Genomic DNA, 14179 nt, shown 5'->3' with positions numbered 1-14179 from the left:
AACTTTAAATGCTCCTAATCTACAGGTTTTAGTTTTTACCTCTCTTTTAGCAAGAAGAGCAATCTTGCTTAAATGGAAGGAGTCTACCCTTCCTACACATCTTCAATGGCTACGTGATATCATGTCTTATTTAAATTTTAAAAAGATCCGCTGCTCAGTCTTAAATTCAAAACAATCTTTTTATGATATCTGGGGACCTTTCCTAAATTACTTTTCCAATTTATAAAGTTTAACAGTGCACAGACTTTTATGCACATTTTTATCTCTTCTTAAGTGAATATGTTTTTTTTCTAATTATCCATTGTCATCCATCAGCTTTTTTCTTTGGTAGTTGGTAGGGGATTGACTTTTTTATATAAAAAATTTATTTTATGATGTATGACTTATCTTTAAATTTTTGATTACAGAGTTGTATACCTTTCTATGTGTTATGCTATAACATTTTGATCAATTTTATTACAATATACGAATGTACACAAGTTATGTTGAGATGTATCTATGTGTTGCACTCTGTAAAACTTGTTTTTTTTCTTCTGAATAAAATTATTGTATTAAAAAAAAGTGATGTAGTGTCCCAAATGAACGAAGGGAATCCTGGCTATTTTCTCAAATTGGTTTTGTTTTTTAAGAGTTGTTCCAAATAAGTGGCTGCCCCAATTAACCAATGGCCCAATTAACCACAGTCGACTGTATCTCCATGAAACTAGCAATTGGGGCAGCTGTTTTAATTGGGCCCAAACGTATTGGTCCTGATGTGTTCCAATTAACCAGAATCCACTCTACTGGCCATTTTAGTTACCCATTTCCTCTCATTACAACCCTTTGTGAGATAAATAGCGGCCAAGGCACCAAGATAGTTCTCCTGCCTTTAAGATCCAAAAGAAAAATTATAACTTTCAGAGTCACAGTCCCTTAGTTTGAACAGTCATTTGCATTCAAATTTCTTAAAACTTTTAGTTTTATGATTTTCAACAGCAGAAGTTAACTTCTCATAAATGTATACATGATAAATCCGTATTTTCTGGCAAGCCATGTAATATGTCATGGTGATCTTTATTGCAGAGTGTAAAATTAAAAAGTTTTTATTACAGTTGTACAGCTGTTGGTAGCATCACTCATGGAATACTGTACAGAGTTTTGGTCTTCTTTATTAAGGGGATATAATTCCATTGGTGGTAGTGCAAACAAGATTCATCTGGTTAATTTCTGTGATGAGAGCATCATCCTATCTAGAAACACTAGACAAATTGAGTCTATATTCCTTAAGAGTTTGAAAGAATGAGAGGTGATTTTAATCAAACACAAAGATCCCAAGAGGACTTGACAGATTTTGAGATGCTTCCATTCGTGGGTGAGTCAGAAACAAAAGGGTATAGCTAAAATAAAAGGCTGGTCATGTAAAACTGAAATCATAGAAATTTTTGCCCCTCAGAGGGGAGTGGATCTCTAGATTTCTCTGCCCCAAGGATGATGGAGGCCAGATGATTAGATATACTTCAGGTGGAGATAGATAAATATTTGAAGAATCATGGAATTGAGACTTTTGAAGAATTAGCACAAAAGAGGAGTTGAAGCGCAGCATAGGATCAGCTGTGGTCATATGCAATGGGTGACAGGCTTAAGGGGCCTGTGGCCTATTCCTCCACCCATCTTCTTGTGTTCTTAATTGTTATTTTCAGGTCCTGCCTTGTGAAGTGAGGTGCAGGGTACTGGGCTTGGAAAGTAATACTGGAAGGCAAATAGTCACACCACATTTGAAGGTAACTGATGGCACACATATATCCAAACACTTCAATGAAAACTTATTTTTAAATATATGGATTTTATGCAGAAAATTCCATTTCAAAATTCCACTGCAATATAAATGGGACTGCACTCAGATGTATAAAATATTTGTGAACAAGATTTCAGAGGTGAACTTGGAGCCAAATATCAGAACCATAAAGCAAGTAAATAATTAATTGCACCAGATGATTTCAAAAACTCTTTACCTGTAAGAACTGGGTATATTTCTCCAACATTTTGGATTCTTCTTGTAAAATAGATCTATAGAAGACATGGATACATATATTAAGCTTAAATAAATAGTTTGAAATACCCATACCCAAACATCTTAGCTTCCAGAGCAGAAGCATTCAGGTTCTTATTCCAGAATATAGTATAGATGTCCAAATCCTTTAAAAAATAGTAACTAAAATGAAATATCCCTCAAAATCCCATCAAATTTCTGTCAGTAGATTTACCACTTCAATCTTCTAAATCACATACCTAAAGAAATAATGCCTTTACAATCTTTGTCACCCAGGTGTTGACAAAAAAAAAAACACAAGACCAATGATAATAGGAGCAGAATCAGGCCATTTGGCCCATCAACTCTGCTCTGCCATTCTATCATGGCTGATTTATTTCCCTTCTCAACCCCATTCTCCTGCTTTCAACCCATAACATTTGAACGCCCTTACTAATCAAGAACAAAAGCCCAAAGAGATAAATATCACAAAATCTCAAATAGAAAGCCTGAAAATGTTGCTCCACATAGTAGAGTTTAAAATAAGTGAGTCTCTGTTTGCTTGTGAGTTTCCTTTTCTTTTAAACACTGTTCATGCTCAGTATTTGTTTCAGTGTAGGCGGCATGGCAGCTAGTGTAGTGAAATGCTTCTCCTACAAAATATAGGAAGTCAGGAAATGTCATGGTGCTCCTGATGACCACACCTATGGGAAGTACATCCAGCCACAGCTCCTGACAGACCAGGTCAAGAAAATGGAGTTGGATATACTCAGTACCATCCAAGAGGCTGAGAACCTCACAGATGAGAATTATTACTGAGGCAGTCACAACTAAGGTACAGGGTTTTGGATAAATAGGTGACCACCAGAGCAAAAGGAGTAAGCAGTTGGGGTAGGGTTTGCCTCTGACCATTCCCCTCACTAACAGTTGTACCTCCTTAGATAGTGCTGGGAAGTTCTTTCACCGGCTAGTAGAAATAGCCAGGTCTCTGGAACTGTGAATGGTTCAGAGAGGAATGATGTAGTCTTACAGGGTGATAGTGATAGGAGATTTGATAGTGGCAAGGACAGGAGATTCTGTGACCAGAAGAGATGCAGGTCACTACAGTACCATAGCAGAAACATTATTACAGCTTGATGCATTGTTGAATTCCAGTATTCTCTGCAAGAAAGTCTGTACATTCTTCCTGTGTGTGTGTAGGTTTCCTCCCACAGACCAAAGATGTACTGGTTAGAAGGTTAATTGGTCATTGTAAGTTGTCCTGTGATTAGGCTAGTGTTAAATAGGTGGGTTGCTGCACGGCACAGTTCGGTGCACCAACAGAACCTGTTTCATGCTGTATCTCTCTGAAAAAAACACAGTGTACTGCCTCCTGTGTGCCAAGATCCAGAAAATTCAGCCATATCATTGGTAGAACAAAGGATGAGGTCTTGCAGAATGTGTATAGGGAGTGAAATGTGATGTTATGAAGCAGGACTCGAGGGAAACCTTCTCTCGATTACATTGGTGCAATGTTCTAGTGAAATCAGAAATGAAAGAACAGATCAGATTAATTTATGGCTAAGGAGCTGGTGCAGTGGGCAGAAATTCATATTTTTGGACTACTCAGATTTCTTCTGGGTACAGGTAGTCTGCATAAAAGGGATAGATTGCACTTGAACCAGAGAGGATCAATATTCTTGCAGGAAAGTTTACTAGAGCTAGAGTTTACTAGCAGGTTTAAAGTAGTTTGGAAAGGAAGTGGGACTCTGAGTGGGAAGCAGGAACATGGTAGAAACAGGGAATGGAATACTTAGTTAAACTGTATTTATTTCAATGTTTGAGGTTCAACAGGGAAGGAATATAAGCTCAGAGCATTGATTGGTTCTGAGAACTGGGAATGTTATAGTCATAACAGAAACATGACTGAAAGAAGGCTAGGACTGACAGCTCAGTACTCCAGGATAAAAAATGCCGCAACAGTAACAGAGGTACAAGCAAGTAAGGAGGGGGGTGTGGCCTTGATAACAGTAATATTAAAGATGAAATTCTTGGGGCCATCACAGTGAGAATAGATGGGTTCATTCTGGCAGGGCTGTTTTATAAACCTTCTGATGGTCAGCAGGAACTGGAGGAAAAGATGCAAAGAAAAATTGCTCAAAGTTGTAAGAAGAGTAGTTGCATTAGTGGAAGCTTTTTATTTTCCCCAGTATTGACAGGGTCATCCAGGGTATAAAGGGCCTGGCCAAGGTGAAATTTGTTAAGTTTATTCAAGAAAGCTTCCAGAGTCTATATAAAGAGGCCCTACAGTGGTGGATGCAACATCCTGAATGGAGGGTTATGGGCTGAGTGCGGGCCAGTGGGACTAGGTGAGAGTAAGCGTTTGGCACAGACTAGAAGGGCTGAGATGGCCTGTTTCTGTGCTGTAATTGTTATATGGACCTCCTCTTAAGGAACAAGGCAGGGCAAGCAACTGAAGTAGCAGTAAGGAAGCAATTTGTTAGCTCTAGTGACCATAATTCTATTAGCTTTAAGAAAGTGATGAAAAAATGTCAGGTCCATAGGTTAGGGTCCTAAACTGGAGCAGATCTAATTTTGGGGAATTAGGCAAGATCTAGCACAGGTTGAATGGGTGAGCCTGTTTGAAAGCAAACTGACAGATGGCAAAAAGGAAGCTTTTAAGAGCATGACAGCAAGTGTCCAGGAGCAGCAAGTTCCTGTTAGGACAAAGAGTAAACATGCAAGGGTAGGAACCTTTTCAGACACTGAGGATCTGGTCAAGCAAAAGGGACTATACATTGGATAAGAGATCAGGATTGAGCAAGTACTTTCCCACTAAAAATTAGAAGGAAATTAGGGAGGCAAAGAAGGTATGAGATGGATTTGGCAGATAAGGTTAAGGAAAATGCCAAAAGGTTTTATAGCTAGTGGATAAATCTCCAGGGCTTGATCAAGTGCATCCTCAGACTTTGTGGAAGGCTAAAGAGGTAATTGTGGAGGCCTTAGTGAAGATATTTGTTTCATTAGCCACTGGGGAATTTCCTAAAAACTGGAAGATGGGTAATGTTTTTACGTTTAGGGAGGGTAGCAAAGGCAAAAAGGAAAAAGAAAACTGCAGGCTGGACAACCCACCATTAGAGGTGGGGAAGTTACTGGAAGGAATTGAGGGACTGGACTTCACAGAATTTGGATAGAATATGATTAGGAGGAGTCAGAATAGCTATGATAAGAACCTTTAGTTCCAAAACAGTAGAACAGGGAATGTTGTCCATTTAGGCTTTAGAAAGGCCTTCAAGGTTGTGCATGGCAGCCTGTCTAGAAGGTTAGGTCTCATGAAATCCAGGAAGAGCTAATTAAGTTCAAAATTGGCTTGAATGTAAAAAGCAGAGGGTAGTGGTTGAATGTTGCTTCTCAGAGTGGAGGCTCGTGATTAGTGTGCCAGTGTGGGGACCCTTGATATTTGTTATTTATATAAATGATTTGGATGTGAATGCACATGGCTTAACCAGTAGGTTTGTGGATGATGCAAAATTAGAGCCATTAATAGTGAAGATTATGGTAGATGACAAGAGGATCTTGATGATAAAGGAATGTTTTATCAAAACATGGAGGCATCTTCGTGAGCTCCCACAGCCTCCAATAACTTTTATTTCAGTCTGAGGGCAACATGAGAGTATTCTTCAGGAGGGTGACCCCACAGAAGCTTCTGGCCCAGACGGGTACCTGTTTGAATACTAATGACCTTTGCTGAACTACTAGTTGCGGTGTTTACTAATATCTTTAACCTCTCACATCAGCAGTCTGAGGTACCCATCTGCTTTAAGCAGGTGCCTAAGAAGAATGTGGTAACCTACCTCAATGAGTATCATCTAATAGCATTTACATCTACTGTGATGAAATGCTTTGAGAGGTTGATGATGAAACATTTCATTGGCTCTTCACTTGACCATACAACATCTGAAAAGTGAAGGCCTATACATAGGAATGCTCTTCATTAACTGCAGCTCAGTTTTCAATACATTCATCCCCCCAAAATTAACCAATAAGCTTCAAGACCTTGGCCTCAGTACCTCGTTGTGCAACTGGTTCCTCTATGTCCTCATTTACAGACCCCAGTCAGTTCAGATTCTCAACCACATCTCCTCTACAATAACTATTGCCACATGTGCACCTTAAGGCTGTGCGCTAAGTCCCCTGCTCTACACAGTTTATACTTATGACTGTGAGGCTAAGCACAGCTCCAATGCCAAATTAAAGTTGCTGATGACACTACTCCCACTGGACAAATCAAAGATGGTGATGAATCAGCATATCGGAGGGAGATTGCCAAAACAACCACCTTTCACTCAACATCAACAAGACCAAGGAGCTGATTATCGAGTTCAGGAGGAGGAAACAAGTCAGTCCTCATCAGGGATCAGAAGTGGAGAGAGTTAGCAATGATAAATTCCACAGTGTTATCATTTCAGAGGATCTGTCCTGGTTCCAGCACTTAAAAAGTGCCATTACCAAAAAAGCATGGCAGTGCTTCTACTTTCCTAGAAGTTTGCGAAGATTTGGCAACATCAACATACTTTCATCATCATCAGCTGATGTATGAATCAAACTGATTTTTTAAAAGACTATTCCAATCTACAATATAACGGCTGTAGACATCATCTTGTGCAAATGTATCTGTATTGTTGTAAATATTTTAGTATTTTAAACATAACCTTAGATCCAGCAAGTGAAAGCGTCTATGGAGTTCTGTTATACCTAATCTATAACCAACTTACTGCATGTAATTGAGAAACAAGAGTAAATATAAAGTACTTGTAATAAATCTTGTGTATTTTTCAGTATGAATGTACAAAAATACTATACTGGATTTTCATTTACTTTTCCTTACATAGGGTACAAGAACAGAATGAATAACGGTTGTTTTCAACAGTCGTTGAGTTTAAGTTCAGAGGGCAGAGCCTCATAATATAAGGATGTCCCTTTAGAACAGATGAGGAGGAATTTCTTAAGACAGAGGGTGGTGAATCTGTGGAATTCATTGCCACAGATGCCTGTGGGGGTCAGGTCATTGGGTGTATTTAAAGCAGAAGTTAATAGGTTCTTGATTAGTAAGGGTGTCAAAGGCCATAGGGAGAAGGCAGGAAGATGGGGAGCAGACTTGATGGGACAAATGGCACAAGTCAGGCCATTTGTCTTATGTTTGTAGTTGCATGTTTATAAATGTATAAGATCTGTAAGATTGCTCAGTAGATAACAACATCAAAACCATTCAGAACAGATGGTTCTAATATAAACTGGTAATTCAATTCGGTACTAAGGAAATACTGTCCTCATGTTACTATGGTGCAGTAGTACCAATAAAGGAAAAAGCCATGATACAACATTGCATTCAAAGGTTTTCAATTTTAGGAAGCAATTTTTTCATATAGAAAAGCAAATGTTATGTGGTTTGATGTCGTAATGAGTGTCACATGATAAAACCTCCGGGAATACTCCCAACTAATGCTGTTAATTCAATGGTCTGTTACATCAATTAAGTTGTTAAAGGCAACTATCACCTGCATTTACAGAGAGTTTCTCACTTCCCTTTATAATGAATATAGTACATTTCAAACTTGGTCACTTTCACAATTTTATTGGCAATGTTGTAAAATAGACAAATTGCATGCATCAACCTCCCAAACAGTAGTACAGTAATGATTAGATAATGGCATAGGATTCCAGATACACCAGGTTTCTTTTTCCTCAAGCTAAAAGTCTGAAAATCCATTCCCCCCACCCCCCCACAATGGAACTGCTAACGATTGCTAGCATTTCCAGGTTGAATCATACTAACTTCAAAATGAGATCCATCACTCAGGTCACACATCACATTAATATGAAAAGCCATAGTTGAATGCAAGAAGACAGTGATACTTTGAGAGTGGCACACACCAATATTTATGTTCTGTATTTACCAGTGTAGTGTAAGCAACAATGCGTTTCATTGATAGCCAGAAACTTCAGGTTAAACAGATTCTTTCCCCAGCTATCGAACAAGAGCATTTTGTTCTTTTTTAATTTTTTTTTCTTCAGGTAGTTACAAAGAATCAAAGATGATTTTCTTCCACTCTAGTTTTGAGGGTTGTGGTATAGTTAATAAGGCCAAAGTAGAAAATGCAGTTGGTAAAGAATTGGTGAAGAAATGGGCAGATGGTATTATGGAGGAGTCATGTGTACCCCCAATACTATCTCAAATGCCTCCTCTCTACTTTGAGCTCCCATGGGTTGGATGTTAGCAGGAATCATCAGGAATATCATCAGGAGTCCCTGACGCCGCCATTCAGCTGGATGGGCTCACCTTGTTTCGAGCGGACAGGGATGTAGCTCTTTCCTGTAAGACTCGCGGTGGTGGCTTGCGTGTTTACATCAATACGGAATGGTGCAAGAACTCTGTGTTGGTTTCCAGATACTGCTCATCGCTAGTGGAGTTTGTGACTGTTCGATGCAGACCATTTTATTTACCATGCGAATTCTTCTCTGTAGGCTGTCTTGTCACTGCTACAAATAAGTTGTGTCATGTCATCAATGTCGTGTCATCTGCAAATTTGATCAGCAGATTGGAGCTGTGTGCGGCAGCACAGCCATGGGTGGAAATGGAGTAGAGGAGGGGACTCGGGATACAACCCTGAGGCGCACCTCTGCTGCGGATCAGGGGAGCAGAGATGAGGTAGCCGACCCTTACACCTTTCGGCAATCCGAAAGCAAGTCTAGGATCCAACTGCACAGATGGGGTGCAGGCCGGGGTCTCTGATTTTCCTGTTAAATCTGGAGGGAATTATGGTATTGAAAGCTGAACTGTAGTCCAGGGACAGCATTCTAACGTATGCATCCCTTTTCTCTAAGTGATTGAGGACGGTGTGTAGTACTGTGACCATGGCATCATCAGCAGTCCGGTTCCATTGGTAGGCAAATTGTAGGGGGTCCAGCGTGGGTGGTAGCATGCTGTAGATGTAGTCTTTAACCAGCATCTCTAAGCATTTGCTTATAGTTGAGGTGACTGCAACAGGGCCCCAATTGTTCAGGCATGCTACTTTGCTTTTCTTAGGTACAGGGACAAAGATGAACGATTTGTAAGCATATGATACAAACATGATATGCAATGAGGTACCAAGTGATACTAGACTTACTAAAAAGAAATAAAACCAGGATATTTGATCATATAACCTCTTAATTGCATTTCTGATAGTATTTTGTTATTAAAATTAAGCAAATATTTTTCTAAATTTTGTAATTTGAGTAAAATTATACTGAAAATTGAAATTTATTACATTAAAAATTATAATTAAAAAGGCTATATCCACTTCTAGAAGCCTAAAAATAAAGCTGCTGCAAAACATCTAACATCATAAGTATTGCAATAACTGAGATTAATATAAAATATCAAAGAATGGACAAGGCTTGGATTAAAAATTGTACTTAAACGTGCATTTTATCTTTCAGGATTGCATAACTGAATAAATTTATCCATTAATCCAACAAATTTGAAAATCAGTTAATTTTTCAACCTTAAGTTCTATAAAACAACCATGTCATTGGAGTAAGATTACAGTATAATATCACATAGGAACATTGCCCTCTTTTTGCCACTCACTACCTACAACAGCAGTACTCAGCTACCTTCTCTACTTTCCATGCTAGTCTATTAATTCCAATGAAAGCAAATAAAAGTAAAAAAAAATATTTATTTCTTTGAAATATACATTTCATTTCTAAACAATAGACACTTTGTTGCTAAAAGAGTGGTTCTGAATTTTTCAACACCAAATTCCCTTTGGAGTTTGATATCTCAAATTATTCTTTGTTTTTCTTCAGCTCAGTACCATACAGATAACAGATAATACTTGCATATCGTTAAAGTTAACTCTTAGATGTTCTTTATAGAGAAGAGCATTTAAAAAACCTGGTTTTATTACATTTTATTGAATGGAAAATGATGATAATTCATGAGTTATTTATAGTTAATTGATGATTTTGATTAAGCTTAGGAGGGATAATGACACCTAATGACGACTCCTTTGCTTGCATCTTCGGAAACAGCTCTATTTTTACCTTTTAATATCTTTATTTTTTCCTTTCAGGATTCTTTTGAAGATCCTTACCTGGAGTTACATGCAGGCTTCAGTTCTTTGCGGGAATGGGGCCTATTCTTGGGGTTCCACAACTGACCGTTATTCGACATGCTGAGGTTTTGGCCTGAGAGTCTTGATCGTGTTCAGAAGCCCAAGATCTCGGGGTTCTGGAGAAGGGCAGATCGAGGGTCGGTGTCATGGCAGGAGACTCGTGTTGTCAGGGAGGGCGGAAAATCTTCTGCTGTGGGCCCGAAGACCCGAGATCTTTGTGATCTTCGGACACAGAGCTCGAAAAAAAGCGACGAAATGGACTTTTAACATCGTAAACCATCAGGTTGTTATCTCCCACTCACTCTGAAAATGGGGGATACTTCCCTCTCCCTTGCTAGGGAGAGAGAGAACCTGTGGTTTGTTGAATGTCGGATGAAATACAAAACCTTTTGTAGCCTTTTCCAGCTTCATGCATCTCTACAATTCTTCTTCTAAGGTCCTCTGAAAGTTGTTTTGATCGAGGCATAGTGCACATAAACACCATGAGAAGAGCAGGCTCTGTCAGTAACCTGACTTTGTGTGATAACATATACGGGTATATTCCATCTCATTGATTGGAATACCAGATTCTAAATAGCTTTTGCAGAAGACATCAACCCAGAGGTTCACATACTTCTTTCAAAGAATACATGTAATATTGGATCATTTTTCTCAATAAATAAATGAACAAGTATAATGTTTGTTTTACTATTTATTTAATTGGGCTCTCTTACATGAAGATCTGATCATATTTTAGGTCATATTTATGCAGAAATAGAGAAAATTCTACGTCACAAACTTTCTAGCACCACTATAAAGCCACTATGAAAGTGATTAAAGTGAATGTGGATAAATATTTAATAGATCAAGGACTAGAGGGGAATAGGGAAGTGGAACAGAAAAGGAATTGAAGCCAGCAGGTCAGACATATATTGGATGGCGAGGCTGGTTGGATAGCCTACTCCAGCCCCTAATTTTCTTGTGTTCTTGTTCATTTCCTTCATTTCATTGATGCCATAATTGAGAACAGATGGCACTAAACTTTCATAAGCAGAACTATTTTAAAAATGCACCCTTCCTATCTTCTGTTAACGTCGTTGGCAGGTTGCATCTGGAATTTCCAGTTGGTGGATAATTTCCCTCCACTCCGCTCTGACAAATTGGGAAATCATGTACGTGGCAAGTTACAGCAGTGGTTTGCCTTTGCCTACTGCCAGGTGAGTTTTTTTTAAAAAGAGATCACCAGCTCTTAACCTAGCACAGATGGAGAGCATGCAAGGGAGCCAGCCAGATTCAAACTCAGGACCTCTTGCCCCGAAGTCCAGAGCTGATGCCACTATGCCACCAGCCAGCATTCTTCCACATCTGATTAAACTCTAGAAAAAATTCACTACACAAGTGAAATTATGATATTACTTGAAACATTAGAAAAAGTAAAACTCAGCAATACTTGTAAGTTAAATTTATATATTAGAACTTTAGTGAAGTGATTATTTTAATTAAAATATTTATTCCAGTGTCATAAAATTCCACTTTGAAAATTTGTCTTGATTAAAAGACTTGACTTTCCATTATGCAAATATTATTTTCCCTTCCCACTAAAACTGCAAAATAAATTGGCCAAGTGTAAAGACTGTGATTGGAAGCAACCACCAAAACTAGCCCGAGACATATGACAGGAGGCAACTTATCTCATTAAACTAACTCTTTGTGTAGATTCAGTAGGTGGTGTACAACAGACAAGTTTTATTTCAAAAAACAAACTTGCAAATTTGAAATAAAACTTTGAAGATAAGTAAAACTGGAAGATTCATTAGAACTCACAGACAGTCTTGGTGGATATAGGACCATGTCTCTTCTTGGGAACTTCAATGAATCGGCAGAGTAATATACAGGTACATAACATCACTTACAGTAAAGCAGTTCAATAAAATTACTAAAATCATAACTGGGACTAGACCTTTATTTCACAGGAAATCCATACAACAGATCATTTTCTATGAACATTAGTTTTAGTAATGCTTTAACAAAATTCAAAATTTGAAAAGGGAACTGATACCTACTGTAAATGCACCACAATCTCGTCAATATTTGTAATATTAACCTTGTCCTTTACAGCTTCCACATCATTCTTTAAATGGGAAAGACTTGAAAAGCTGGAAAAATAAGAAATTATAAAGTTATTTTGAAGACTATATACAAATGAATTTGAGCAGGTGCTGTACCAACAAATTTTTCCAATTAACTTTAACCTTTGTTCCTTGGGGCTACTTTCCTTGAACACGTCCACTATTTAAATTTTCTTGTATCCCCAGATAAATCCAGCTAATTTGAAATACAACTTTCAACCAGAATCTCTGAAAGTAGAACAACACTAAATAATCTCATTAAAAGTATTTCACATTTATTATGATAATTCCAGAGAGAGAAAATCAGTGGCACCAGAAGCATGCAAAGTATTGCAACACTGCAGGTAACATCACTTTTTCAGAGCAATAGATATGAATACCAACTGCCTTAACTTGCTATTTCCATACACAAAAATCTATCTGGATTAAACTGTTCCTCAGCTTTCATTATCATACTTTACCAATTATCCATGACACACCATCTCATAATATTTACTAATGGGCCAGAAACAATTACCCATGCCTAGTACAATCAAGTACCACATCATTGAAGAATACCCTTGAGTTTATAAGAGCTCTTCCTTCCAAATTACCTGCTAACTACTTTCAATTATTAGAATATTTTAATGTAATGCAGTATTTTCGTCTCTATTATCCTTTCTAGGAGCAGTTTCATTGACCATCCTCTGAAGAAAAGGAAGTTGGCTATTTTCTACAAATATTATACCACTCATCCCACCTAGATACTTCAGAATATCAAAAATCATATTCGCAAAGAGGGCTTTTTTTTAATCAATTCCTGCCTGAGCAGTTCTAGTTCCTAAACAATAGAATGGATTCTTGTTCACTTCCATTCCATAATCAAAAGCACTGTTCTGCATTTGCTTACTGTCATATACCAACCTTCCCCCCCCCCAAAAAAAAGACAAGTCAAGTGGTTATTTGTTGCAGTAACACTTATGATGGGTTACTACCTGTTTAACTTTCTAATTCACTATTCTGTGGATACATTTACAGGGATGCTGCCACAAGAAAGCAAAGACTCAACCATGCCCTCTTCTTGTTACTACCATTGCATGGAAGCCATAGGTCCCACACCACATGCTGCAGTAACAGTTCTTACCCTTTAGCTATCAGGCTGCTGAACCAGTGTGGATAACTTCAATCACCACTATTTCAAACTGATTCTATGACCTTCAGACTCATTTTCACAGACTTTTTACAATTCAAGTTGTCCATATAATTTTTATTTGCACAGTCTGTCTTCTTATACACACTATTTGACTACCCTTGCCTATTTATGTACAGTTTTTACATAAAATTCTATTGTATTTCCTTTTTCCTGTAAACACCTGCAAGAAAATTAATCTCCAGGTAGCACATGGTAACGTAATAAGCCATACACAGTACTTCGAGTGATCTAATCAAAGGATGACCAACTTACATACAAAATATTAAATATCAGAATTTGTCAGGATTTGACAACTAATATATTTAGATAAAACTCACTATAGTTTAACTCTTCTAACACAACTCTTCATCTGTTATCTATTATCAGTGACTGATGAATTAGCAATTTATAATCTTTTCTACATAAGCAGGGCTTATAATGACAATACTGTGGTCACATTAAATCATTACTATAACCCTTTACACCTTTACACATAGCTTATACATGTCACTGGCAGTGTCAGAATTTGTTGCTCATTATTACTGCCCCTCGAACAATGTAGCTTGCTAGGCCATTTCAGAAAAACATGACAAGTTTATGGTGAGCCTAGAGTTGCAGACAGACCTGAATTAATATGGACAGAAGATATGAAGTACATTAGTGAACCAAATTGATTTTTTAAAAATCCAGTGGTTTTAATAACCCCAAATTGAGATTATGTTTTTTTTTAAATCCAGGGTTCAATTTAATT

At 37.8% G+C, this 14179-nt stretch overlaps 1 protein-coding gene across 3 annotated transcripts in view; it reads right to left on the bottom strand.

Annotated features, from left to right (window-relative positions):
• ccdc24 (coiled-coil domain containing 24) overlaps positions 1 to 14179 on the bottom strand; it is a 128721-nt gene that overhangs the window by 22677 nt on the left and 91865 nt on the right. For all 3 annotated transcript variants that reach the window (XM_059984125.1, XM_059984123.1, XM_059984126.1), the window contains exons 5-6: positions 12192 to 12284; positions 1992 to 2046 (exon numbers count right to left, since the gene is read on the bottom strand). In XM_059984125.1, the coding sequence (XP_059840108.1) occupies positions 1992 to 2046; positions 12192 to 12284 (148 nt within the window). The remainder of the gene's footprint in view (positions 1 to 1991; positions 2047 to 12191; positions 12285 to 14179) is intronic.

This window comes from Hypanus sabinus, chromosome 11, assembly GCF_030144855.1.
Source record: "Hypanus sabinus isolate sHypSab1 chromosome 11, sHypSab1.hap1, whole genome shotgun sequence".
Taxonomy (NCBI): Eukaryota; Metazoa; Chordata; class Chondrichthyes; order Myliobatiformes; family Dasyatidae; genus Hypanus; species Hypanus sabinus.
This window is presented reverse-complemented; position numbering and strand designations above follow the sequence as displayed.